Source organism: Crotalus tigris, unplaced genomic scaffold, assembly GCF_016545835.1.
Source record: "Crotalus tigris isolate CLP2741 ecotype Arizona unplaced genomic scaffold, ASM1654583v1 scf7180000017632.1879674, whole genome shotgun sequence".
NCBI lineage: Eukaryota > Metazoa > Chordata > Lepidosauria > Squamata > Viperidae > Crotalus > Crotalus tigris.
The window spans coordinates 314,847-341,707 of record NW_024096526.1 but is presented as its reverse complement, the minus strand read 5'-3'; the positions used below and the strand labels follow the sequence as shown (position 1 = coordinate 341,707).

General features: G+C 40.0%; 1 protein-coding gene across 3 annotated transcripts in view; it reads right to left on the bottom strand.

The window, feature by feature from the left end:
* The window catches only part of AP2B1 (adaptor related protein complex 2 subunit beta 1), a 77,186-nt gene that overhangs the window by 28,684 nt on the left and 21,641 nt on the right, over positions 1-26,861 (bottom strand). For 2 of the 3 annotated variants that reach the window (XM_039334609.1, XM_039334608.1), the window contains exons 7-18: positions 25,317-25,538; positions 24,674-24,794; positions 23,990-24,085; positions 22,009-22,124; positions 19,715-19,880; positions 18,485-18,583; positions 14,724-14,983; positions 12,967-13,159; positions 4,561-4,602; positions 3,160-3,306; positions 1,870-2,015; positions 1,629-1,758 (exon numbers count right to left, since the gene is read on the bottom strand). In XM_039334609.1, the coding sequence (XP_039190543.1) occupies positions 1,629-1,758; positions 1,870-2,015; positions 3,160-3,306; positions 4,561-4,602; positions 12,967-13,159; positions 14,724-14,983; positions 18,485-18,583; positions 19,715-19,880; positions 22,009-22,124; positions 23,990-24,085; positions 24,674-24,794; positions 25,317-25,538 (1,738 nt within the window). The remainder of the gene's footprint in view (positions 1-1,628; positions 1,759-1,869; positions 2,016-3,159; positions 3,307-4,560; positions 4,603-12,966; positions 13,160-14,723; positions 14,984-18,484; positions 18,584-19,714; positions 19,881-22,008; positions 22,125-23,989; positions 24,086-24,673; positions 24,795-25,316; positions 25,539-26,861) is intronic. The other variant, XM_039334610.1, reaches the window with a different exon arrangement.

The following is a 26,861-nucleotide window of genomic DNA, read 5'->3' as shown; positions in this document are numbered from 1 at the left end:
GTATGAACTGCATAGTTTGCCTGAAGCTAAATTGTTTTGTACCAACTACAGCTTCTTGTTTTATAAGAAAAAAAACTTCCATCACCACATCATTTGACAGTTTCTTGACTATTCAGCCACTTTTGCTTCCACCCCTAACTTTTAATTTTAATTTGTATTAAAATTACCAGAACCAGATGGACTACACCCCAAGATTCTGAAGATGTGATCTCAGAACCACTGAACCATATATTTCAAAGATCCTGGAGCACTGGGAACTACAAGAGTCTGGAAAAGAGCTGATGTAGTTCCCATCTTCAAAAAAGGGGGGAAAATGGATTCAGGAAACTACAGACCTATCAGCCTGACCTCAATACCTGGGAAGATCTTGGAAAAGATAATGATCATGCCAGACAAATCTTATTGCATTCTTTGACAAAATTAGTACACAAGAGGAATGCTGTGGATATAATTTACTTGGACTTCAGTAAGGCATTTGATAAAGTAGACCACAACCTACTATTTGATAAGATAGAAAAATGTGGGTTAGACAGCATCACCACCAGATGGATTTGTAGCTGGCTGACTGGCCATACTCAGCGTGCAGTCCTCAAGGGAACTGCATCTACATGGAGGAAAGTATGTATTGGGGTACCCCATGGCTCTGTTCTGGGCCCAGTGCTCTTCAACATCTTCATCAATGATTTGGATGAGGGGATAGATGGGGAACTCTACAAATTTGCAGACGACACCAAGCAAATTTGCAGACGACACTAAACTGGCAGGAATAGCCAACACTCCAGAAGGATCTTGACAGACTTGAACATTGGGTGCTATCTAACAAAATGAAGTTCAATGGTGAAAAAAGTAAGGTTCTACATTTTGGCAAGAAAAACCAAATGCACAGGTATAGTATAGGTGGTACCTTGCTCAATAGTAGCAACTGTGAGAGGGATCTTGGAGTCCTGGTGGACAATCACTTAAATATGAGCCAGCAGTGTGCTGCAGCTGCCAAAAAAAGGAAACACAGTGCTAGGCTGCATTAACAGAGGGACAGAATCAAGACCACGTGAAGTATTAATACCACTTTACAATGCCTCGGTAAGGCCACACTTGGAATATTGCATCCAGTTTTGATCACCACGATGAAAAAAAGATGTTGAGACTCTAGAAAGAGTACACAGAAGAGCAACAAAGATGATCAAGGGACTGGAGGCTAAAACATATAAGGAATTGGGTATGTCTAGTTTAATGAAGAGAAGGACGAGGGGGGACAGGATAGCAGTGTTCCAATATCTCAGGGGCTGCCACAAAGAAGAGGGAGTCACACTATTCTCCAAAGCACCTGAAGGCAGGACAAGAAGCAACGGATGGAAACTAACCAAAGAGAGAAGCAACCTAGAACTAAGGAGAAATTTCCTGACAGTTAGAATAATTAATCAGTGGAACAACCTGCCCCACAGAAGCTATGAAGGCTCCAACACTGGAAGTTTTTAAGAAGAGACTGGACAGCCATTTGTTGAAATGGTATAGGGTTTCCTGCCTGAGCGAGGGGGTTGGACTAGATGACCTCCAAGGTCCCTTCCAACATTATTATTATTATTATTAAATGCAAATCTCCTCTATCTCCCCAAACCCAGTGTTCTTACCTGAAGATTGTTCAGAGGTTCCATTTTCATGACTGGGCCCAAGGTGTTGAGAGGAAGCGAAACATCAATGCTTTGATTTGGCATCAGAGGAGTGTGAATGGCCAGTGGGGTGCTGGGGATGACTCCAAAGCTGGATGATTGGGGAGGAGAGAGATGAAAGAAGGTGTAACATTCAACAGAGAAGCCAAGAAAGATAAAGCATGCAGCAAAAAAGTGTGTTTAGTTGATTTCAAGGACTAACCTGTTCTTGTTGAACTGAATGGCAAAGTCACTCATGTGTTGAAGAGCCTTGTTGATGAAACTCATATCCATGTAGATATGTCCTTGCCGATGGCCGAAGGTTCCAGAAATTTCCAGGCCTTTGGCTTTCACAGCCGGCAACCAGACCTATAAAGTGAATAGGATTGGCAATTAGAGCAAGCAAACATGGCCTCATAAAGTGTCAGAATAATTTCAGTGAGATTTTTTTATTATGATAGGCAGTAATGTTGAGTGACCTATTCGGCCTATCCACTTCACACCTTTTTATTTATCGGTATATAATGATGATTGAATCTCAGATGGTAGTGTAGATTCTTTCCAGCTGATTTAGAAAAGCTGGAGAGGAAATGTCTCAAAATCCATTACAGCATTTTGAACAGTGTTCCCAATAAATTGGCAGTAAAAGAAGGGAATTTAAAGAGGAAATAGCATGCTGTAATTGGCAACTTGGCAACCTGAAGATGTGTGGACTTCAGTTTCCAGAATTCCCCAGCCAGCATACTGCACACCATAACAAAATAAAGAAACAGAACTACCATCCTAGTTTCACTTAAACCTTTTCACTGTGGTACTAAATGAATTTGATGGAAAGTTTTCAAAGATATTCATTATAATATAATCTAAGTAAAGTAAGCTAAAGGCTCCTGGGAGGTGATGTGCAGCTGAGTTTTAATTGTGAATTCTTAAAGAAGCAGTGGGGGGGGGGTTGCCCCTCCATCTGCAGTGGTTAACTCCCTCCTCAAGAAGTGCTCACTAGACTCAGTGGAATTGGACAATTTTTATCTACTCTCCAATCTTCTCTTTTAGTGGAAGGTTATGAAGAAGGTGGTTACTACAGTTTCAGGGGAGGAAACAGATCCCTTTCAGTCAGGATTAGGGTATGGGACTGAAATGGCATTGATTCATTTATCAAATACATTCAATTTTATATCACATTGAACATTTCAATTTGGTAGAGATTTCCAGAGTGGTTTGAGAATCTAGTTAAAGTTTTGGGAAAAGGAAAAGGTACCAGATCTGGAACTAAAGCTTTAGAAAGTATGACAGTATAAAATGCTTAATCAATTAATCAGGTAAATAAAATATGCATTCTCTAATAATGGGTGCAGAAGTTTGTCAGGCCAAACAGAGCAAAAGGTACCGTTGTTCATCCAGAAACAAAGTCAGTGTGAAACACAAAAGAGAGGCATGCCAAAAAACAAAACAACCTGATGAAGAGACAACTTTGGCAAAAGGAAACAGCTCTCTGGCCATGTTTCCTCACACATACCGACTTGGGAGCCACATATCCACCAGGTGCCATGCCGATGCCGGAAGAGAGTTCAAAGAGGTCATTCAGTCCACTGCTGACTGCAGCTGGGGTAGGTGAGGGAGCAAATGTTGCTGGGACTGATGATGGGATGAAGGTCTGCCCCACCTGCAAGCAATCAAGAGATGACATTTAAACAGGTGGTACATAAGACACTTATATTAAATAAAACATAAAATTGGACAATATTCTGAATATTTTACAACCTGTTCCTAGCATCTTGCTGAATGATCAAGGGTACTAAATTGACATGCTGGTATGCTCTCTGCTTTAAATACCCACTCCTCTATGCATCACTACATGACTGAAGCAGCCACTAACCGCAAACCTCTCTTCTCCAAAAGTCTTTGAAGAGTGAAGGCAAGGACATTCAACTTCCACATCAGTTAAAGATGAGGAACTGTAACATACGATGGTGAGTGAACTCTCCATAAGGAATTCTCAGTCATAACCAAGCCCTTAGCAATCATGCAGTGAAATGGGTTCAAACCTGGTGCTTTCAAAATGGATCCTTTGATCATCCAGAAGTCTCAAGGTCCTCAAGTCCATTTTAAGAAGAGAAAACTCTTTGCTCCAAGGACAATAGTAATCCACAGCTATTGATGACTCTTGGAAATTAGGAATATGAGTTGACCAGTTCTAGTTCATCCAATGACTTTAAAATTGTCTGGAATTTCTCACCAATAGCTGGGGCTCTGGAAGCCTTATGTTTTCCATTTATAGGTTTATGGAGCTCTGGGACCAAGCCAAACCTAAAAGTAGGTTTTTATAAATGACTCTGGTATCTGGCACAAACCCTGGGCATTCTTTAGCTTGTTTTCCTTGTTTCTCTATTTTTTTTCTACAAGCAAGCAATGATGCATCTACTTCACATGGAAAAATATATTGTGATCTCAGATCTCCCCTGTAACAGAGCTCCAAATTTTTTGACTATTCTACAAGTCAAGCTTGCTCCCAAATTGTCTTCTATTTTCTTTCTACTATTTCAGTGTTTTAGATGGTTGTCTGCTTTAATCAAGAGAACATGTTGAGAATGTCTAACATTGGGCTATTTCAGCTGCACAGATTTTAGAAGAATGGATGGGAAAAGAAGGCTACCGAGTGAAAGCCTGTAGCATTTTAGTAGTTAAAGTTGCAGGATGGGAGATCCTGTTTTCAAATCCCCAGTTAATTCTGAAATATATTGGCCAACATAAAGCCTGGTTACAAAGCTTTCATAGGTCTGTTGTGAGAATAAAATTGATGGAGAAAATACTATGTGTGCCAATACTCTTCCTGAAGGAAAGATGGGATATAAATTCAACAAATAAATAATAATTTTTCAATCAGAACTGAAAAGGAAAAAAAATGGAGGGCACTTACTGCTGGGCTGCCTCCAATTCCCCCGCCAAGGTCACTGCCAAGCTGCAAGAAAGAAAAGAATAGAAAAAGGAAGAGAGAGAGAGAGAGAGAGGCAAAAAAGGAAGAGAAAAGGCAGGGGAAAGAGAAAGAGTTCATTACAGCCAAGTTATCAGGTGCCAAGAAATAAAGATCATGTGGTTCCCAAAAAGGCCTGGCACACTGCTTGTCCCCCATCTGTTTGCCCAGAGAGATTATTGACCCAGGAAGGATAGAGAGATCCACAGATTTGAAACCCCCAAATTCCACAGGCAGGAAAGTGGGATTTGGTTGAAAGCACAAGAATATGCACCAAGGCCTTGTGGGCAGCAGAAGGCAGCAGTTGTGACCTAGATATGCGTGAATTTGAAAACTTGCTTTCTAAAAAGCCAAATTGCCCTCAGCCTTGTCCCCACTCTTCACAAACAGCCATGGTTACTTTTCTCAGACCTACCATGAGCCAGGGCTTTTGTCAGCACTAGAGGAGCAATATTAGTGGTCCTCTTTCTTTGCCTTTGTAGACCTATTCATACTTGCAATATAGAGGCAAGGGAATGGGGTGGATATGAACAGCTCTTCTGAACATGTGTGGATCAGTTTCAGAGCAGCCTCTTGCCATTCCCTGCCTGCCCACCAATGTTCCTGGTCTCCAACGTCAGCAGCCCATTGATGTTCTGAGAGCAAAGAGTCCACAAAAGCAAAAAGATGGGCCAAAAATAAACTGACATATATGCACAGCATTTTCACCCTAAAGTGGAGGTTGTTTGAATGGGTATCATGTGATTTTCTATTTCTGGCAGCTCTCTGAACAATTACCCAACAGAACAAAACCAAGCACTCAAGATATGGAACATATATTTAGCTTTGCTCATAGATGCTTGCTGAAAGTTACACCCACCCACTCTAATAAACACTATATTCCCCCCTCCAAAGAATAAAACATTAACCCCTATTCCTTCAAAAGGGGGGAATGTAACCAAGTAGAAATGAGAACTGCTGTAATATGAAAAGCAATCTTACAATTCAAGATGATAGTACATCAAATTGTTCAATTTTGAGTTCATAATTTTTATAACAAAATCAAGGAGGCAGCATTTTCACATTTTAGGGAATAAGCAACTTCTGCATTGCTTTTAAATAAACAAGTGGTGATTTCTTTAAGATGTAAGTTGCCACGGTTAAAAAACACTGATTTAGAAGATTATTAAAAATCCCAAAGATGGATTAAATTTGTATTTGGCATATGGGGTTGGGCTACTTTTTTTGTAGTGTTATGAGACTCATTTTCTAGCCTAATATCAGCTATTTGTGATTTTTATGCTTAAATCTACAAAATGGGAAATAGGTCAAATGTAGAAAAAGCGGACAATTTACTATAGTTGGCTGTTCTTTTTCAGAGACAATGGCTTCAGAAAACAAACAGATAAGGAATCAAAAGATTGCATGTACTTTCACACAGCCTCGGATGTCCACTGAAATACAAGCAAACAAGGACCATTCTAATATGTCACGCTAATACAATATATTTCCTTTGAACAGGATTTGAATTACCACAGACATGGACAGGAATTGGTAATGTGGCATCTCAGGATGCCATAGCACCTGCAGAACAGTAGACTGTGTCCACCTGCACATATTTGTTCAGATAATTTCTTTTTAAGTGAACTGACTAAAGTATTAAAACACTAGCAAATATTTCAAGATGAGTGTTTTCCCATAAGACCTAATAAAACCTGGGGCATCTTAAATTTTTTAATTGATTTTCTAAAATTAAAAAAAATGTTTTACAATTAGCACCTACACCACCATATAAGATTACATAATTGTGCCCACTAACAGGAAAAGGCTATTGACTCTTGATGAAAAGCTGCAATGGGGAAGGAAAAGGACACTGTCTTAGAAAGAAACAGAGTTGTGCTCTCAGACCCCATTAAAAAATGACAGCAATCTGTACCAGTATCAGACTCATGGAAGGACAGTTATGGCTTGATGGAAAACAGATGATCTCTCACTCTTTCAGTCTGAACGCTACAGTTTTGGAGTGGGATAATAGCCTGAATACTCATCCATTATGACTTCCTCTTGCAGAAATGATCATGGGTGGTTATTATCCCCTTTCCTGTTATAGCCAGGAAAAGCAGGGCTTGTCTAGCAAAGGTAAGGAAAGCAAAAGCCCCTGTCAGATTCATTCTGAACAAGGCAAGAGGCAGAGAAGTTCTGGTACTCTGGGGAATTTTTCTCAGTCAAGTGGAAGGGGGAGAAGCAGTCTCCCCATCAGCTGGCAAGTGAGCTTCTTACATAAAGCAGCATCAAAACAACTTGTGAATAATTCTACATAATAGAGCCAGATGTTTTTATCTGCTTTCATCAGCTCCTGTGCCAAGTTTATCTCATTAAAAGAGCCACAGGCTGGGAAGCCAACCTTGAAAGATACAAATCAAGGTTTCTTGGCTCTTACAATCCTATACTTCCTTGCTCCTTCTCTTTTAAACACAAACACACACTGCTCCCCCAAGAATTGCAAAATGATGTAATGGGGAGGAGAGAAATCCAGTGTCTCCTGTTGACAAGTTTGTGGTCTAGTACCTAAACCAGAACCTAGATCAGGACTTAAATAAGAATTTGTGGCTATTTACAATTTATATACTTTTTAGGTCAATAAAATAAAAAGTGGGTAATATGAATGCCTACAATGGGGAGCAGGCAGCAGAAAGGCTTTTGGGTGTGCAAGAATCAAATGAAGTGCCCCAACTTTTGTATGTATGTATGTATGTATGTATGTATGTATGTATGTATGTATGTATGTATGTTTTGGTGTCATTTTTGTATAACTTGGTATTTCTGGATGCTGCTGCTGTTATTGTTATTCTTGAGATAGTCAATGGTCAATGATTAATACAGCACCAATGTTTGGCTCCCACTAACCTTAAGAGGCCTTGCAATGTTCACCATATACCGTACTCAAAGTCAAAGAACTCCCACTCCCACCATATTTTAAAATATGATTGTTCACCATCCATATCCAGTCTTGATTTCTGAAAGAACCATCTGCCTCTTCTTCTTACTCTCCACAGTATATGATTTTGTTGCCCTGCAGTCTATAACATTTGTAAAATACTTTAGTTGTGCATGGCATCTTTATCAGTACCTCCATTAATTAAAAGGTATTTGTACCCGTGGAGGCTTTTATAACCCATGGGTAACCAAATGTGTAAGGGATGAGGACCCTTAAGTAAGGCTCCAAAGTTTTTGGAAGGCCAAAGGAAGTGATGCGGTAACATCACCAGAAGAGGCTGGATTGAATTTTTCAGCCCCTTGTATATGTTTTGTAGGACAATAGGATGAGAATGGGAGTTGGTCCTCAAACAAAACCTTGAAAAATTGTTTGAAATCACCATTTTAGGCCTGATTTCAAGAGTTTTAACATTGGAAGTCAAAGTTCTTTAAATCCCCAAAATCTTTTTGCTCCCAATTTCAACCTTAAAGCTCATCTCTGCCCCACAAAATAAAAAACAATACAGGCTGAAATCAGCCCCCCCACATGAGGATTAGTGGCGGTAATAGAGATAGAGATAAGAGGAGAAATGGCTTCCTGCTTAATTCCAAATTAAATTAAAACAATATCCAGATGTTCAAATTTCCAGACTGGGGGCCAGAAATGCATTACAGGGGCTGCTGCTACTTTTTTATTTGAAGCAAATCTCCCCCCACCCTCCACATCCAGGTCATCCTCAGCCCTTTGGATCTGAATTCCTGGTTTTAAATTTTAATTATTTCATAGGATTTATTCCTATTTTACTAGGCAAGAAGAAGAGGTGAAATGCCAATATTTTCTTTTTAGTGATCTCAGTCAACAGCTTTCTTTTTAGCATGGAAATTTCACTGGCAGCTTTCTGAACAGATCACTGCAGCTGTTTCATATTAAAAACTGACATTTTGACACCTCTAATGCTATTTTCAGTAGTGCCTCTCCACAGAACCACAGTATTGTCCCTAAATTACACAAATGATCTCCTACTCCTTGCAGATTGGAATGGCTTCAAACCAATAATAATAATAATAATGATGATGATGATGATAAAGTTGGAAGGGACCTTGGAGGTCATCTAGTCCAACCCCCTGCTCAGGCAGGAAACCCTATACCATTTTGGACAAATGGCTGTCCAGTTTCTTCTTAAAAACTTCCAGTGCTGGAGCATTCACCGCTTCTGGAGGCAGGTTGTTCCACTGGGTAATTGTTCTAACTGTCAGGAAGTTTCTCCTTAGTTCTAGATTGCTTCTCTCCTTGATTAGTTTTCATCTGTTGCTTCTTGTCCTGCCTTCAGGCGCTCTGGAAAATAGCTTGACTCCCTCTTCTTTGTGGCAGCCCCTGAGATATTGGAACACTGCTATCATGTCCCCCCTCGTCCTTCTCTTCGTTAAACTAGACATACCCAATTCCAGCAACTGTTCCTTATATGTTTTAGCCTCCAGTCCCCTAATCATTTTTATTATTCTTCTCTGTTTTCTTTCTAGACTCTAGAGTCTCAACATCTTTTTTACATTGTGGTGACCAAAACTGGATGCAGTATTCCAAGTGTGGCCTTACCAAGGCATTGTAAAGTGGTATCAATACTTCTCGTGATCCTGATTCTATCCCTCTGTTAATGCAGCCTAGCACTGTGTTGGATTTTTTGGCAGCTGCAGCACACTGGTGGCTTATATTTAAAAGATTGTCCACTAGGACTCCAAGATCCCTCTCACAGTTACTACTATTGAGCAAGGTACCCACCATACTATACCTGTGCATTTGGTTTTTCTTGCCTAAATGTAGAACCTTACTTTTTTCACCATTGAATTTCATTTTGTTAGATAGCGCCTAGTGTTCACATCTGTCCAGATTCTCTTGTATCCTAAGTCTGTCTGCTGGAGTGTTGGCTATTCCTGCCAGCTTGGTGTTGTCTGCAAATTTGATGAGTTCCCCATCTATCCCCTCGTCCAGATCGTTGATGAAGATGTTGAAGAGCACTGGGCCCAGAACAGAGCCCTGGGGCACCTCACTACACACTTCCCTCGATGTAGATGCAGTTCCATTGAGAACCACACACTGAGTACGGCCGGTCAGCCAGCTATGGATCCATCTGGTGGTGATGCTGTCCAACCCACATTTTTCTATCTTATCAAGTAGTAGGTTGTGGTCTACTTTGTCAAATGTCTTACTGAAGTCTAAGTGAATTATATCCACAGCATTCCTCTGGTCCACTAATTTTGTCACTTTGTCAAAGAATACAATAAGGTTTGTCTGGCATGATCTGTTTTTGACTAACCCATGTTGGCTTTTAGTAATGACTTTGTTTGCCTGTAGGTGTTCGCTGATTTGTTGTTTGATTATCTTTTCTCAATTTCTAAATTGAGGTTACATAAAATTCCAATACTCAAATAAGATAAACACAGAAAACAGTCCTGAGACAAAGTGAAAGGTGACAGGAAGTAAATGTATTTGAAGTTTGCAAAATATATCGGGAAGCCCAGATGTCTGGTCCTTTTAGTGTATTGTTCTTTGGATGGGAACAGTTGGCAAAGTACAGAGAAGGCTGGATCTTTTATGAGAAAGGTTTTGCTTTGTTCCACTCCACAAGTATCAGGTGAACTGGATTGCAATCAAAATGGTACATAGATGGCTGGTTGGATAAATTAGAAGTGATGAAATATGCAGTCTCCAGGAAGTGCTGAACCACGAGTCCTACAACCCCTTTTAGCAGTGCTGACTGAAGCTGCTAGGGGCTTTGAATCTGTCACTTCTAGTGGGCTGCAATTTCTACTTTTGACTCTAAGCTCCTTCTTTTGTAAAGTATTCAGATTCTTTTCAGCTTAAACTTGCCTTAAGCTATTTCCAGTTACTCTGACACTCCAAAACCTCCTTTTCACAAAAGCCAGACATGCTGGCCAGCTTTGATTAGAATTTTATCTACTTCACACTGCAAGTAGAAACCCTTATGACTGGATCTTTCTCCTGAACAAAACCAATTATAACTCAAATATGAAAGCTACCAGCTCCAAAATTCAGGCTGAAATAGAAATGCTTGCCCCGACATGTAGAGGCAAATTGTAGAAGAACTTTAAATCTGCTATCTGAGTCATTTGAGACTGCATGCAAATTTAGTTTTTATCAGGGATGAAAGAACACAGACCTCAAAAATTCTCACAATGGAGGTGGTGGCAGCTTCTAGGTATAACACCAGGAAGACTGCAGATACCTTGACAAATACAAAGTTGCAAACTCCCCCTAGCATTCCTCCTCCTTTTGCTCTTTTGTTTGGTATTTGCTATTTTGTTTGCTGCCACTCTAGAAGGGCTGAGGTTGAGGATCAGTTACTCTGAGGGTTCATTTGACAAGAACAGATTTGTTCCACCTTATAAGGCTTAATTCCAGAAATCTGCTAAAACCTTATGGACCTGGTTTCCACTGAAAACCCACATCAAAGTGAGCCAATATTTGCTATGGTGTTGCCAACATCTTGCAATATTACATGGAGCATATAAGTCCTGTCATTCAGAAGCCAAACCTCAGATATTCCTGAGGTTGTGTTCAAAGTCTTAAGAATCTCAGGAGCATGGGCCCCCCAAGCAGTTGGAAGCTTGTTTGAGAAGCCTTAGCTCACTTTCTTAGAAACAGTTGGATTTTATTGGAGAGCTAAAGGTTACCCAAAATGCCTTGCTGCAGAGGATCTGGACAGCGCACAAGCAATTCTATACATATGCAGTGGATATGAGATTGAAACTTGCTTGCTAAATTTGGAGGTCCAAGCATCAATGTGAATTGCAATACCTATGCAGGAAGGTTCAGATCATAAAACTAGGTACTAACTATCAACTTGTTGGAAATCTCACATTGTGCTAAACATGCAAATAAATTCCTAGGTCTCTATAAAATAAAATGCTTGGAGATGCATAGATAATTAACTGTAGTTGCCTAGTGGTGGTGGAAGGGGGTTGATTATCATTTGTTGTAGTGGAGAGGAGGTTGGGAATTGAAAGTCATTAGGTTTTTTTGTCCAATCCTGAGAAACACCAATCACTTATCTTGTATCCAGGCCACAGCTAACTGATGGAATAGTAGGTTTAACTAAAGAATTGTCCGTGTATTAAACCATTAATTTTATTATTAAGCTGCCATGAGTGATCAGAGTGCTGCCTCGAACTACCCTGAATGTATCTCTTTCCATTAACCCAACATTTCTGGACAGAATGTGTCATGGGGGCAAACTCTAAAATGATCCCCCAGATCTCACAGATTTACTATGAAGTGTTTTTTTGAACAGACAAGGCGCAAGTAGAAGTTACCTCTGTAGGACATACTGCAGGAATCCAAACACACCCAAAGTCTTTGTGAGCTAGTTTGAATTACTGACTATGAATCACAATTCATAGATAGACAATGAATTCAAAGTCTAGTCATAAAACATTCTAATGGCTATAAGTGATTTTCAGACAGCTGGACTTGTGAAAGATTTTATATAAAATAAACGGTAAAATTTATTTTAAAAAGAGAGCCACATTCTATCTGTCTGTCTGTCTGTCTATCTGTCTGTCTATCTTTTCAGAATGAACATGGTAACTCCATTTATTTACTACAGTTATTATAGTTAAATCATTTTTTTATAATAATAATAATAATCTAGTTTTTGTTCCAAACTTAGAGTTACTGGCTAGTAGATCAATTTTGGTTCATAAACTATGGTTTCTTCCTTAAAACTGGTTCACCCATGAATTAATGCACAATAAACAACTCATATTATGGTTCCATGTAATGCGTCTATACTGTGCCCTAGTTTTGTTCTTATGCTTCCCAGCTGTTATGCAAAATAACAGCCTCTGTTACAATTCATTGTTATAAGGAACTGACACAATGAACCAAAGCTGCCAAGGGTGATGCTAGATATTGTATGAAACATGTACCTAATGCTAAAAATCAGAAGCATTTTTTCTTCTCTTTTCTCTGCTAACATCTAGCAAGAAACACAAACACGACACAGCCATACTCGTTTCTGCTGATGCACAGGGATCAGACCATGAACCTCTTAAACATTTTCCACAATGTCGTTTAATTTTTTCCTGATCTTTTCTGTGTATTTGTGAAGATAATAAAGGCAGGAAACAAACAAACAAATAAAGCAATACCCCAAATAAGCAAGTAAAGTTATCTAACTTGATAACTTGTAATCTGCAAAGCAGAAAAAGAGCAAAAAGAAAACAAACATTTTTGCCTCCTCCAAGTGGTAGTGACTTGGATCCCAATAACATAAAGGGAAAGAAGGTTGCCAGCAGCCTTGGTTTTGAGTACTATAGAACTAAACAACATATATCACTAAGAATTTTAGTCCATGTTCAGCAAAAGTCATGCTTACTCACCAGGCTATCAAGTCCACCTCCTAAAAGGTCCACAGCACCCATCTGCATGGAAGACACTTGGGGAACATTCACTGGAGGCCCCAGATCAAGGTTCAAGAGGTCACCCAAGAGATCTCCTTGGGACGGAATCACCTGAGGTTGCTCCAGGTTTGTGGCACTCATGGTTCCCACAGGGCTGTCTCCTGCATCAGTACTGAAGGCATGGGGGGGGGGGGTAGGGGAGAAAGGAAAAAGAGTTCCTTGGTTTCACTGTCAAAGAACAACACAAAAGACTTTCTCTTGCAAGCTGCTCTAAACAGACTTTGTAGCGCAACTATTTGTGTGAAAGTAGCCCTTGCAAGGGGGGAGGCTGTGAACTGTAAAATAATTTGATGGCAAACTATTGCTATTTATTTAAAAGCTGAATTCCATAAATATCTACCCAATATATAAGGCTGTTGAAATACAGAATAAAACACTGGGCAAATAAAATCCAATATTAAATAACGGACTGAAAATTTTAAACAGCATCGTTTGGTCATTGTGATAGAACAAGGGCAGCTGTGCAATTAATATCCTGCCAAATAGCTTGGGAAGAACTTTCACTCAAAATAAGCAAGGGAAACTTGAGGTCCTGCAGGGGTTGCTAAACTACAACTCCCAGGTTTCCTCACCATTATTTAGGCCATTAGGAATTGGAGTGCAACATGATCTTTTGGATCACAAGTTCCTCAACCCTGATTCAGCCAACATGGCCAGGCAAATTCTCATATTTTCTGGCAACCTGCCCAGAGCTGCTTTGCAGGGTGAGATGGGCAGCATACAAATTCAATAAATAAACTGCAGATACTCAACTTACAACCAGCCGCTTAGCAATTGTTTGAAGTTCTGATGACCCCATCTGGGGGTCCTTACAACTGGATTCAAAGTTCTGACAGTCCCCCCCCGGTCATGTGACTACATTTCAGATGCTCTGCATTTGCTAGTTTGTTGCATTCTGTGGTCACATGACCATGCTTTACGACAGTTTTGCCAAAAATCAGCATTTATGTTTGGTTTTGGGCAAAACTGCACCCAAAGTAAACCATCAGTTTGCTTTAACAACCAGTGCAAAAAAGTTGTTATGGCCTCCATTATGGATGTGATTGCTTATGACCTACCCTGATTCAGGCAATGTTTCCTGTATGTCTCACATTTTCTGGCAAGATATTATGTGACTGCTTATGAACTTTCTTCCCATGTGTTCTCAACTTACAACCATTCATTTAGTGACCATTCAAAGTTACAATGGCACCGAAAAAAAAGTGATGTGACTGTTGTTTTTCACACTTACAAATATTGCAGCATCTCCATGATCGCGTGATCAAAATTCAGATGCTTGGCAACTGGCGTGCATTTATGAAGGCTGCAGTGTCCCAAAGCCACGGAATCACCTTTTGCAACCTTCTGACAAGCAAAGTCAGTGGGGAAGCCAGATTCACTACCATACTAATAACATAACAACTGCAGTGATTCACTTAGCAACTGTGGCAAAAAAGTTATAAAATGGGGCAAAATTCACTTAACAACTGTCTTATTTCAGAATGGATACTTTTGCGGTCATACATTGAGGACTACCTGTATTGTTTCCATGTTCATGTGAATTTTGAGTCTGTTTTTAAATTTTGTATTCCAAACCAGTCACATAAAATTGTAAGGGCATCAGGACAGGGTAATATTTCTATATATGAGCTTTTTTTTAAAGCAAATAACTGAGAAAGTCACTCTGCCTCTCTCACCTTCCATGATGGATGGGCAGGTGTTTGCGGTGGATTCCATGGCTGCCTTCCACAAAGGCATTGGGTGGTTTGTGATACACTGATGCCAACGAGCCAATGTGGCAAATGAGCTCATCCAGCAGAGTGGGCTCAATCAAGTCTGTCTCTTCAGAGATCAGGGGCTTCTCTGACAAAACCACCTCTTTGGCAGTGACAGGGTCTGTGGAGAGGAGTCGCCAGTAAATGTAGCCACGATCACGTAAATCTGGGTTGTCAGAATCCTAAGGCAGAAAAAGGTTTTCTGTTAATGGATATTGATTTGGAACAAACTTTGACAGAGGAATACTGAGGTTGAAGGGGAAAAGAATGCACAGGAATCTAATGTCAAAAATAGGTCTTTTTAAAAATATTTTCTAGAGAAAAATCACCAATATTTCTCACATATCTGAAGCTTGATAAGATTACACAAGATTGGGCACCCCAGAATGGGACTTTTTAGTGATAAAAAGTCCTTTCTGTAAAACTTTAAATCTGCGTTCCATGGGACACAAGAGTCCACGAGAAACTAAAGGAAAAAAAGTTCATTCAAATGCAACCATTTTTTTAATCACTAAAGCTTGACCAAGGATTCTGGATTTTTTTAAAAAAAAATTGCAAGTTTTTTAGCCAGAAACTATTTGAAACCCTTGGTTTAAAGTAAAACAATTTGTAAGCCTCTTTTCACTTCCAAATAAACATTTAAAAGTCTGAGAGTTCTTTAAAAATATAGTGTTTTACAAATTTCAACAATGTTGTCAGAATGAGTTCAGTACCCCTCAGATTGGTTTTCTTTGCACAATTGTGTTTAAATCGATTAAGTGTAGGGAACATGGTTAGTGTGCAATGTTAACAGTTAAAATGAGTTAGCACAAGATTGGAGGTGTAGAAGTGGTGTAAAGGGAGCCAGTTCCAGTCGCCTCCCCATCCCTCTGTTGTATGATTCAAATAGGGATGAAAAATTGACAGATTCCTGCTCCTGACTGAGGAAGCATTGAACCTGTAGATTTTATTTAATGTTCTGGGAAAGAAAACTCAAGAAAGAGACATCTTTACAAACTCTGGCTACTCCCTGTTTGATGGGGCACTGGTACAAGTGGTACAGTTATTAAACAAAGAAAGAAGCTGCTGGAACACAAAGTTAAGTTTTGTTCTCTGGGTATCCACTGACTCATCTGTCGAGCTATGCCAACTCATGTAAACTTAATTGCAAAATGTTGGTTTTGGTCATCATGTTCTATTTTGGTCATTGCTTATTTCTTGAGATCTGTTTTCTTTGATGGAGTTTTAAAACCATACTATTCATCATATGAATGCACAATAACAGAAAAGCACAGATGACCCCTTGGGGTTGTGATTTCAGGAGTGAGAAGCTAGCAGGATGTCAATATTTAGAAGTATATTTTATACTATCAAGGAAGATACATTTTAAATGGCTCCTGAAACTTGTGGAGGTATACTCTATTTTCCATTTTTGATTCTTCACATATAAATTAGGTCTCCCTGATAAGTTCTGGAGCAGTGTATTTTTTTAAAATTCTCAGTTTCTATAATATGGTTTAAAAGTCATAGGAGATTTTTTTTCCCTTTGGATGTCATTAAATTATGACTCATAGCACTTCTTACCATTAGCTGGGCTACTGAAAACTATTGTTCAGCAGTATATGAAGGGCCACAGGTTCTCTCTTCCACAAACCTATCACCATAACTATCCTGTGACTCTGCCTCATATTCCAATCCTCGTGCCCAATGACACAGGAACATTTTCAAGGCCAACTGGGTCAGGCTATTATAATCTCTGGAGAGATGATGTTCCAAGGAACAGATGCCATAATAGAAAAGGTTCTCCTCCTAGATCCTGCCAGATGGCACTGAAAACTATTGTTCTGCAGTATATGAAGGGCCACAGGTTCTCTCTTCCACAAACCTATCACCAGTGTGATGCATCCAGTTTTGGTCACCACGATGTAAAAAAGATGTTGAGACTCTAGAAAGAGTACAGAAAAGAGCAACAAAGATGATTAGGGGACTGGAGGCTAAAGCATATAAGGAACGGCTGCTGGAATTGGATATGTCTAGTTTAATGATGAGAAGGATGAAGGGGGACATGATAGCAGTGTTCCAATATCTCAGGGGCTGCCACAAAGAAGAGGGAGTCAAGCTATTTTCCAAGGCGCCTGAAGGCAGGACAAGAAGCAACAGGTGGAAACTAAGCAAGGAGAGAAGCAACCTAGAATTAAGGAGAAAGTTCCTGATAGTTAGAACAATTAACCAGTGAAACAACCTGCCTCCAGAAGCGGTGAATGCTCCAACACTGGAAGTTTTTAAGAAGAGACTGGACAGCCATTTGTCTGAAATGGTATAGGGTTTCCTGCCTGAGCAGGGGGTTGGACTAGATGACCTCCAAGGTCCCTTCCAACATCATCATCATTATCATTCTTCTTATTATTATTATTTTGTAGCATACCTCTCCTGCTGGATTTAATAGAATTGGGAGAGGCAGTCCCTCAAATAACTGGCCTCATGCCATGAAGGGCTTTATAGGAAACTACCAACACCTTGAATTGACTATCTACTGTAAATAGCCTTCCTTGTTTGAAAAGTGTTTCTTGGATAAAGCCATGCGACTCGTAATAGGGCATCCTTGCACTTAAGACTGGTGATCTGTTTTCCCTACATTTAATGTTGGTGAAAGTACCATGGCTGCTACACAAGCAACAATAAAACAACTTATGGAATCCTTGCTATTGCAGAGTATGTCAGCCAAACCAAAGGTAGTCCTCAACTTACAACAGTTTGTTTAGTAACCATTTGAAGTTACATCGGTGAAAAAAGTGATTTATGACCATTTTTCACACTTATGGCCATTGCAGCATCCCCAAGATCACGGGATCAAAATTCAGACACTTGGCAACTGATTCATATTTATGACAGTCGCAGTGTCCCAGGATCACTTGACAACCTTTTGCAATCTTCTGACAAGCAAACTCAATGGGGAAGCCAGATTTACTTAACAACCATGTTATTAACTTAACAACTGCAGTGATTCACTTAATAACTGTGGCAAGAAAGGCCATAAAATGGGGCAAAATTCACTGAACAAATGTTTCACTTAGCAACAGAAACGATGGGCTCAATAGTGGTTCTAAATCGAGGACTACCTGTATGTGACAGACTTTTTTTCCTCCAAGAAAAGAACTAGATACAGTATTGTTAACTGTGAGAACTGCAAATGAAACCCCTTTGGAGATGGGAGTTTACCACCTCTGATTACCAAAAGCTAGCTATTCCATGGTTTTCTGTGGACAACAGAAAGACAGTCAACCATCTCTGCTGTTGTCGAATAATAATCAGAGATGCACTGCTTGCCCATAAAAAAAATGTAGAAGCTGCAATCAGACATCCCAATCTATACTGACTCACAGACATGCTTCCAACTTTAATTTATTTAATCCCCCTTTAAAACAATCAACACCAGCATTCATTATCCCTAGCACTGCTTTTCTTTTTTAAAAAAAAACACGAGCTCTTTAATGTGCAGGACAGATACTGGCATGGAAAGTAGCCACACATTGCTGACCATTCCATGTTGATATTATTCAAATATTACCAGCAACCAGTTGGAAAGGGTTCCAAAGTCACTGCAGACAATATAACCAAGAATTGGGAAGACCTTTTGATAGCATGACAGTGATGCTAACACTTTTCAGCATAGGAAGTGCAGGTAAAGAGGGTCTGTGCCTTACCTGTGTAGCAAGACTCAGAACTTGCTGGACCAATTCCTGTGTTTCGGATGGCTTCTTCAAAAATAGCTTTACAATGGCAGTCAACAAAGTGAGCTGCACCTGGAGGAAAAGCAAGAACAAAGAAATGAGGAAGGTTTTTGATGGACAAATTACAAATTACATTTTTTCCTGATCTCAGGAAATATTGCCTTCAATGGGATATAAGTTTAAACAAAGACAGAAAGGTTAAGCAACTGTGTGATGCAGCTCTTCCTGCAATTAATAAAGAAAAGAAGCAGCTCTAAATTTAATCTAGCATCCTGCTTCCCCCAATTGCCAATCAATCTAACGTCTCCAGGTAGCAGTAAGCAAGTCTGGGGGAAAAACAGGTCTTCCATATTTACCCCTGAGCAGCTGGTGCTTAGGCTATATTACTCTAAACATGGATGTTCTATTATCTATATCAGGGATCTTCAAACATGGCCCTTTTATGACTTGTGGACTTCAACTCCCAGAATTTCTCAGCCAGCATGCATGGCTGAGCAATTCTGGGAATTGAAGTCCACAAGTCATAAAAGGGCCAAGTTTGAAGACCCCTGATCTATATTCTACTGGGGCTTCTGCATAAGCTGTCAGAACTACACCAATTACACAAAAGTAAGAGAGATGGGCAGATCCAGAGCAATCTGAGTTATAGACCAATGCAAAAAACTTTGCAGGGAGAAGCTAATACTGAGACATGAAAAAAAGGAAAGATGTTCTGATCAGTTGCTGAGAAGCAAGAACAAAACTGAGTCAGTAAAAGATGATAGACAAATACAATTAACAAAGACAAACCGTTCTCTGTTGAGATAATATCCCGATTACATTGCAAAGCTATTTTTAAATACCTTCAGGGATGAAGTGACAGCTGTCTGCCAAAGTCAAAAATATGAATGTACTTGGAATTTGGCAGAGATGTGGTGACAAAGATGAAATCCCAGTTTTGTCTTAAAAGAGTTAATGAAAAGCAAACTCTTCCCCAGCTGCTGGGAATTAGGAATAGTTGGACGTATCCAGAGGGCAAATAGGAAAAAGTTGCACCAGCAGGGGTTTAGCAGCACATAATAGAGAAGCAGCACTGTGGAGAAAAAACAGCTTGTGGAAAGAAAAACATGGGCAAGCTTTTGGCCAGAATCAAGCTGCTGAAATCAAGGACCCAGTTTTTTCCTTCAGAAAACTGAGACAGGAATATGGAGATATCAGTATTACCTGAGTGCTTTCATCATGGAAGCCTTCCAGAAAGCTCTCCAAGAGCTCGTCTGCATTGTCAATTCTCTCTGCATATTCTCCCACAATCCAGATCATAGCTGCTCGGGCATCTGGCTCATCCAGAGAATCAAGGTTTTCACAAAGTGTGGCAATGATACTCTCATACCTAATTTAACCAAGGCAGAATTGGTTAAAACTTCTTATGCCCTTATCAAAACTTCTTGTGCCCTAAGTTTTTTTCTCCCAAAAACAAACCTTGCATTCATCCTCCTTTTGCTCCAAGATCTTCAGATCCTGGTTTTAACTATTGTTACAGCCACTTTAATAATCCCCTATCCTCTGTTTACCAAGTATCTTCCCTTGTCTACTTCAAATCTCTGCAAAGCACCTCATCCCATGGTCCCATACCTGCTTTCCACTTCTGGAATAATTATTGGTATTTCAGATCATCAATCACTAGTGTTGATGAAGACATGTAGATGAGTTGAGCAAAAACAGATTAGATTTTAGCAGTGGTACATATCAAAGGAGATTGGTTATCTTTGTTGACCACAAGTTCAATATGAACCAGTATTGTGATTCAAATGCTAAAAAGGCATATCGAAAAAAAAAATTTTTTTTCCAATCTATTTTGCCGTGGCCAGACATAACCTGTAGTGTTGTGTCCAATTCTGGACACTCTAGTCCAGGGTTAGGCAACCCAAAACACTCAAAGAGCCACTTGGACCCATTTCCCACCAAAAACAAAACACTGGGAGCCGCAAAACCCTTTTGATATCTAAAATGAAGATAACACTGCATATATCCTTTTTTACCTTTATTATAGGTGTGTGTATGTGTGTGTGTGTATGTGTATGTGTGTGTATATACACACACACACACACACACACATATACACATTAAAAATAAAAGTAAAAATATGACTCTTGGGAATATCCATACTATTAAAACAATGATCACCAAGAGAATGCTTTAAGAGAATAAAATTACATACACACACAGGTAAAAAAAGGATATATGCAGTGTTATCTTCATTTTAGATGTCAAAAGGGTCTCTCTCTCCCTCCCTCTCTATCTGCCCTTGGTCTGCCACTCCTCTTCCCCCACTCTCTCTCTCCCTCTCTCTCTCTTTCTCTCTCTTTCTTTCTCCCCCCCTCCTATCTGCTGCTCACCTGGCAAGCTTCAAGCTGTTGTCCAACAACCTCCGGGGTAAGCAACCTCATCTCTTTTATGACTCATGGACTTCAACTCCCAGAATTCCTGAGTCAGCCTAGCTGGGCTAGCTAGTTTTCTCCTGCCCTTCCTGCTTCCTGCTTCCTTCAGAGACGCAGCAAAGGGAGGAGCTCCGCCCAGAAAGCTTTTCAGCTCCTCGGAGAACACTGTGAGTGCACTCTCTTTTACACATACACACACACACATACACAGAGAGAGAGAGAGAGAGAGAGAGAGAGAGAGAGAGAGAGAAGCAGGGAAATGCAATTGCCTCTCTCTGTCTCTGTCTCTCTCTGCAAAGGCAGAGGAGGCTGGGAGCCACAGGGGAAGGCTTAAAGAGCCGCATGCGGCTCCGGAGCCGCAGGTTGCCGACCTGTGCTCTAGTCTTATCAAATGGAAGTGAAATTATTCTCTACTGCCCCAGAGGGAAAGACTAGAACCAATGGATTAAAACCATAAAGTAGGAGGTTCAGCCTAAACACCATAGAAACTAATCAAGGAGAGAAGCAACCTAGAACTAAGAAGAATCTTCCTGATAGAACAATTAACCAGTAGAACAACCTGCCTCCAGAAGCGGTGAATGCTCCAACACTGGAAGTTTTTAAGAAGAGACTGGACAGTCATCTGTCCGAAATGGTGTAGGGTGCAGGGGTTGGACTAGATGACCACCAAGGTCCCTTCCACCACCACCACCAACACTACCATCATCATCATCATCATCATTATTATTATACCATGAGGAACTTTCTGAGTGTACAAGCTGTCAATTTGTAGTACAGGTTGCCACATGAAATGGTGAATTCTTTTTCAGAGAATGCAAATGCTCTAATGGAAGAGGTTGGACTAAACGGATTCTAAATTCCCTTCCCACTTTGTGATTCTAAATCTATGGAGAATAATGCATTCACTGTATTTAATCAATGCCACCTGATTTTTCTCAAATTAAGTTGCCCTGTCACTACTCATTCAGGTGTTCCTCCACTAGGTCAATTAAAGGCCATACAAATTGGCATCCCTTAAGTAAGCCACAATTAGTATTGGCAAGGTCGCTTCTGCACACTTCATTTGGTAGTTGTACTTACTTGTTGGGATACTTGCGGAAGATGTCTCGGATGACCACGATGGCTTCCTGCACTACATAGTTGACTTTGGTCTGGATGAGATCCAGAAGTGTGCTCACGCAGCGCTCAGCAGATTGCTGTCAAAAAGGACACAAAAGAGCAGAAATCTTCAAGTAGAAAGTTTGCTCGAGTATAAAGGCTAACCTGGATATGCCTCACGATTCAATAACTTCACCTACATGTATCACATCCACTCCCTTTTTAGATTTATTTATTTATTTTAGTGGATGGCAAAAGTGTTAAAAAGCACTTCTCAATGAGCAAATATGAAACTATTTGCTATATTCACAAATTCAAAAGTAGACTGTTTATACAGTCAGTACATGATAAAACTGCATACAGAGAGTCTCTGGGGTTTCTCTGATATGAGCTCAGAGGGCACTACTCCACAATATGTCACACTGTCTGCTTTGGAAGAGCGTAGGAATCCTAAACCCGGGCATCCCTTGGGCAACGAAACAGATTCTTCCACAATGGCAGCCAGACAATCCTTGTCATCTCCTGGCTTAAAACACATCACTATGAGAAGACGTCCCTTTTTAGAAATCAGAAAGCAGAGATCATGTTCCACCCATTCAGAAGAAACTGTCCTTGCATGGAAAACATCCCTAAATGCCATGAAATGAGACATTTCAGTCTATATTTGCTTAATGGAGATTGTACGCTATACTCGAAACACATTTGCTGCTAATACCATTAATATTTTTTTAAAGTTATGGAAACTGTCTTAGGCACATTATCAGTCTATGAATGAATGCCTGTACTTCTTTGTGTGATGGCTCTTTCTAATCATATAGACAGAAAGGACCACCTTTCCTCAAGTGTCAGTATACGGTACATATCGAGGGCCTTACTAACTTAATCAGCCTCCCCTGAAGACAGGCATTTTTCCCAAGATTTTCATAGATTTGAATATTTCTGGTTTAGTAGAAACCATTGTTGATACAAGAGTCTATCCAACATGAATCACTGTCCTAGGAAATGCAGTGAGAATTAGTCTCCAACATCTCTGATAAAGAGACCACGGAGAAGCTCCGCCTGTCTCAACCAATTATCTAATCTTAAACTAAACAGTCTGATGGCAAATAAAGTAGCTTTATTTCTAATGCTACAATGTTTAGGTGGGTTTCCATGTCTAAGGGAAAAAAAAATACAGCTGGTCCTCAACTTACAATCATTAATTTAGTGACTCTTCAAGTTACAAGGGCAACAAAAAAGTGAATTACGAATGTTTTTTACACTTATGACTGTTGTGGCATCCCCAGGGTCACGTGATCAAAATGTGGGCACTTGGCAATTGGCATTTATGGCTAGCTCCTGATAAGCAAAGTCAATGGAGGAAGCCAGATTTACTTAATGACTGTATGATTCACTTAACAACTGCAGTGATTCGCTTAATAACTGTGGCAAAAAGGTCGTAACAGGGGACAAAAGCCACTTAACCACTGCCTTATTTAGCAATAGAAATATTGGGCTCAATTGTGGTCATAAGTCAAAAACTACCTGCATAGCCTAACAGCAGAGCACTCTATCATATGGAAAAGCCAGGCATTCCTCCATTTGTCCTAGAAACTCGAAATTCATCATTTTAAAATTGTTATCTGCTGAATTTATCGAACATGAAATCCTGCTGATTCACCCCCAAATATTTGCCCTTTTTTAAAAAGCAAAAGCATTTCCCAGTGTTGGCTCCTATGTCGGTTAAGCTCAATAAATAACAAATCATGTTTATTGTTAGAAAAGCTGCTAGGGAGTTTGGAGGGGTTGGCAATGGTAGAGGAGGTCAGTCTGTTCCAGAGATAAATGCATTTTAAATTGTAACAGTTCCCTGCTGACTGAACTAGTGTACACCGCTCAGAGAGTGCTTGCACTTAAAGCGGTATATAAGTCTAATAAATAAATAAATAAATAAAAGCAAAATCAGGGAAGAAAAGCTTCTCACTTCAACTTTGATGGCACATCGTCCAATGGCACGGACAGCTTTGCGGACAAAGTCCACATCCACTTCTGTGGCGTACTCCTTCAGTTCTGCTAAAACCTGTTGGAAATAAGTAAAAAAAAAAAAAACCCTCAGATTAAGTCTGAGTGTGACACTATTTCTTGTTGCCCTTGTCCCCTATTGGCTTGCTACTACTGATATGATCCAATAAAAGGGAAAAAAGTTTACAAGTTTCTAGACCATCTGTTACAAAGAAATACAAACACATTGGAAATGTATTACAGCAGGAGATCGTAATCATTTTAAGCCAGTGGACAGATTTGGAATACTGGGACCATGTTCTGGGCATTCTCATCAAAGAATTCCCAGGGTAGGAATGGCCATACCCATAGATCCATTTATCAGAAGGCCAACCAAGCAGAGGGCTGTAGCCACACCCTTATTATTGTCTGTTTAGGTTGGGTTCGAGTCATGCAGCATACAGACTTGTCAGAGAAAAGAACTAAGGAAGGCAGGGAGCTGGACACAGTCAAGAAACGTGTTATTTGTCACAATGTCATCCCAAGGCACCAAGATGGGGGGGGGGGGTCAGGGATTACAAGTAACTGCAAAGCTCATGGCAAAGTATTTATTGGAAGACATTTTCTAGACAAATGTGAAATGAGACCCATTGGGTCCCAGACTGACCTGAGCAATGTTGGCCTGGGATGCTAAGCGAATCATGATATCGAGTTTCTCCAGCTTCACGTAGATGGGGTCATTGTATTTCACAAAAAACACCTTGATCTCTTGCTTCAGGATTTCAGGCCTGGGAAAGGAATGAGCACACACACTAAAATTATCACCAAGCTGCACTCTTGTTCATTCCTGACAAAAGGCAGATTTGCATTTGTTTTCCAGTTAAAGAACTGCCATGCAGACTAACAGGAGATGTGAAAGCAATTCTAGTCAGCTCCCTATCACCTACTTGTACCTCTGAATATGATGGATTATATTATCCTAGTTAGCGCAGACACTCTGCTGGCTGGGAATAATGGGAGATATAATCCAACCTACTAGGAAATCTGGCAGGTAAGAAAAGCTGTATTAAATCATCTGCAAATAGAACAATAACAGTGGTCCAAATTTCTCTATTTCCCCCCTTTAATGGCATTTCAAACTATTTACCAGTAGTGCACTTTTTGTGAGCCAATGCCATTAAATAACTCTGTATTAACATATCCCTGAAGTTGCAGAATACCAGGATCAGCCCAAGTTGAACAAACAAAACTGTCTCATATGTAGTTATTCAATCAGAATCTTTGAAACAACATCCTTCCTTGTGCCTGACCTTTTCTGCACAATCAAGTTGATGTTCCTCAAAGCAACATATTGGACTTCAGGCTCGCCGGACAGCAAGGTGACCAATGGAGGGGCCAGTTTCTTCAACAACATGTTGTAATAGTCAGAATCCTTGGGAAGGAGCTCTAGGAACTTCATTAGGACTTTGACAGCCGAAAGCACAACAGCGGAGTTGGCATGAGAGAGGCGAGGCGTCACCCGTTCGCATATGCTGCCAAAGAAGAGAAATAAGAATAGAGGCTAAGACTGTTCTTTTCTCCTGAAAAACCCTGGCTATGCTGGAGAGACACATTTTGATAATCCAAAATTAGCAGGCAACACATGGGGTTTTTTTAAAAAAGAGTTTTGCTGTGCAGAACCAGATATCCAATTAAGTAGATCCTCGAGGGTCTTGACTACAATATTTTCTGTTGATAGTCATAGGTGCTAATAAAGAAGCAGACAAGCAGTGCATATTGGAAATAGCTAATCTACTGCTGTTGGTTCTTAACATCCAGAAATAAAACTGGTTCAGATGCAATCTGAAATACCTGGATTAATCAATCTCAGATTGTTTACTGATTCTCAGCCATTAAACAATAGCTCAAAAAGAGAAATTTTACTGTTGTCCTAAAGTGCATTGAGAATCAGCATTAAAAGGGGAAGGAAGTTTCACTAAAGGCAACTGACAAAAATGTCACAATAGCTGTCATTTATCTGGCCTGTGGAAAATAAGCTCAGACATTAAAATTAAGCCTCCTTCAAGTCAAACCTGACTCCTCATGGCACGGAGATACCTGAACAATTTTCCTGCCAACAGTACAGAAGGAGCTCCCTGCTATTTCCAAGATGTTTTTCAACTTCACAATCTCTGTTGCTATGCTCCTGGGATTCTCTGGTAGCCTCAGATCAAGGTAGTAATTGGGCCTGATACTGTTTAGCTTTGAATGTTAGATCAGAGGGCCCAGGTAGTGCTACCTGTTGGGATAATACGGTTGGGAAGCAGTTCTCAGTTCATGGGATGGCAAAAAGAAAACTACATTATCTGATTTCTGCTTCATACCACAGCTTCCTACACTCCTTCAAAATCTGCTCTATAAGATCTGAGAAGTCTGCAGAGCAGATTTTAAGAGTGGGAAGTGGTAAGGGGAAATCACACCCCTCCTATTCCTCTTACAGAAACCTACCTTTGGATAATATCCAAAGAAAGTTTTGAAGTTCTGCATGCCAACTCTGTTAGTGGTTTAATATTAACACTGGGTTTTCTTAATATCTGGTTTTAATGAGAACGTATCCCTAACCACAGAAGCTTCCTGGACAACTTGAGGCCAGTTGCTTTGCCCCAACACAACCCATTTCACAGGGTTGATGTTCTGGGGGGAAAAAATAGGGAGTTCCACGATGCTATAAATTTAATGTATACAATACATAAAAAATAATGCCAGTCTGCTTCTTGAACATGCCACTATCTTTAAGTTGTGTATACCTCAAGGAATTGCTGAAGAATAACCAAAGTTAACAACTGTCGATCTAGAATTTAATTCTACTCTAAGCA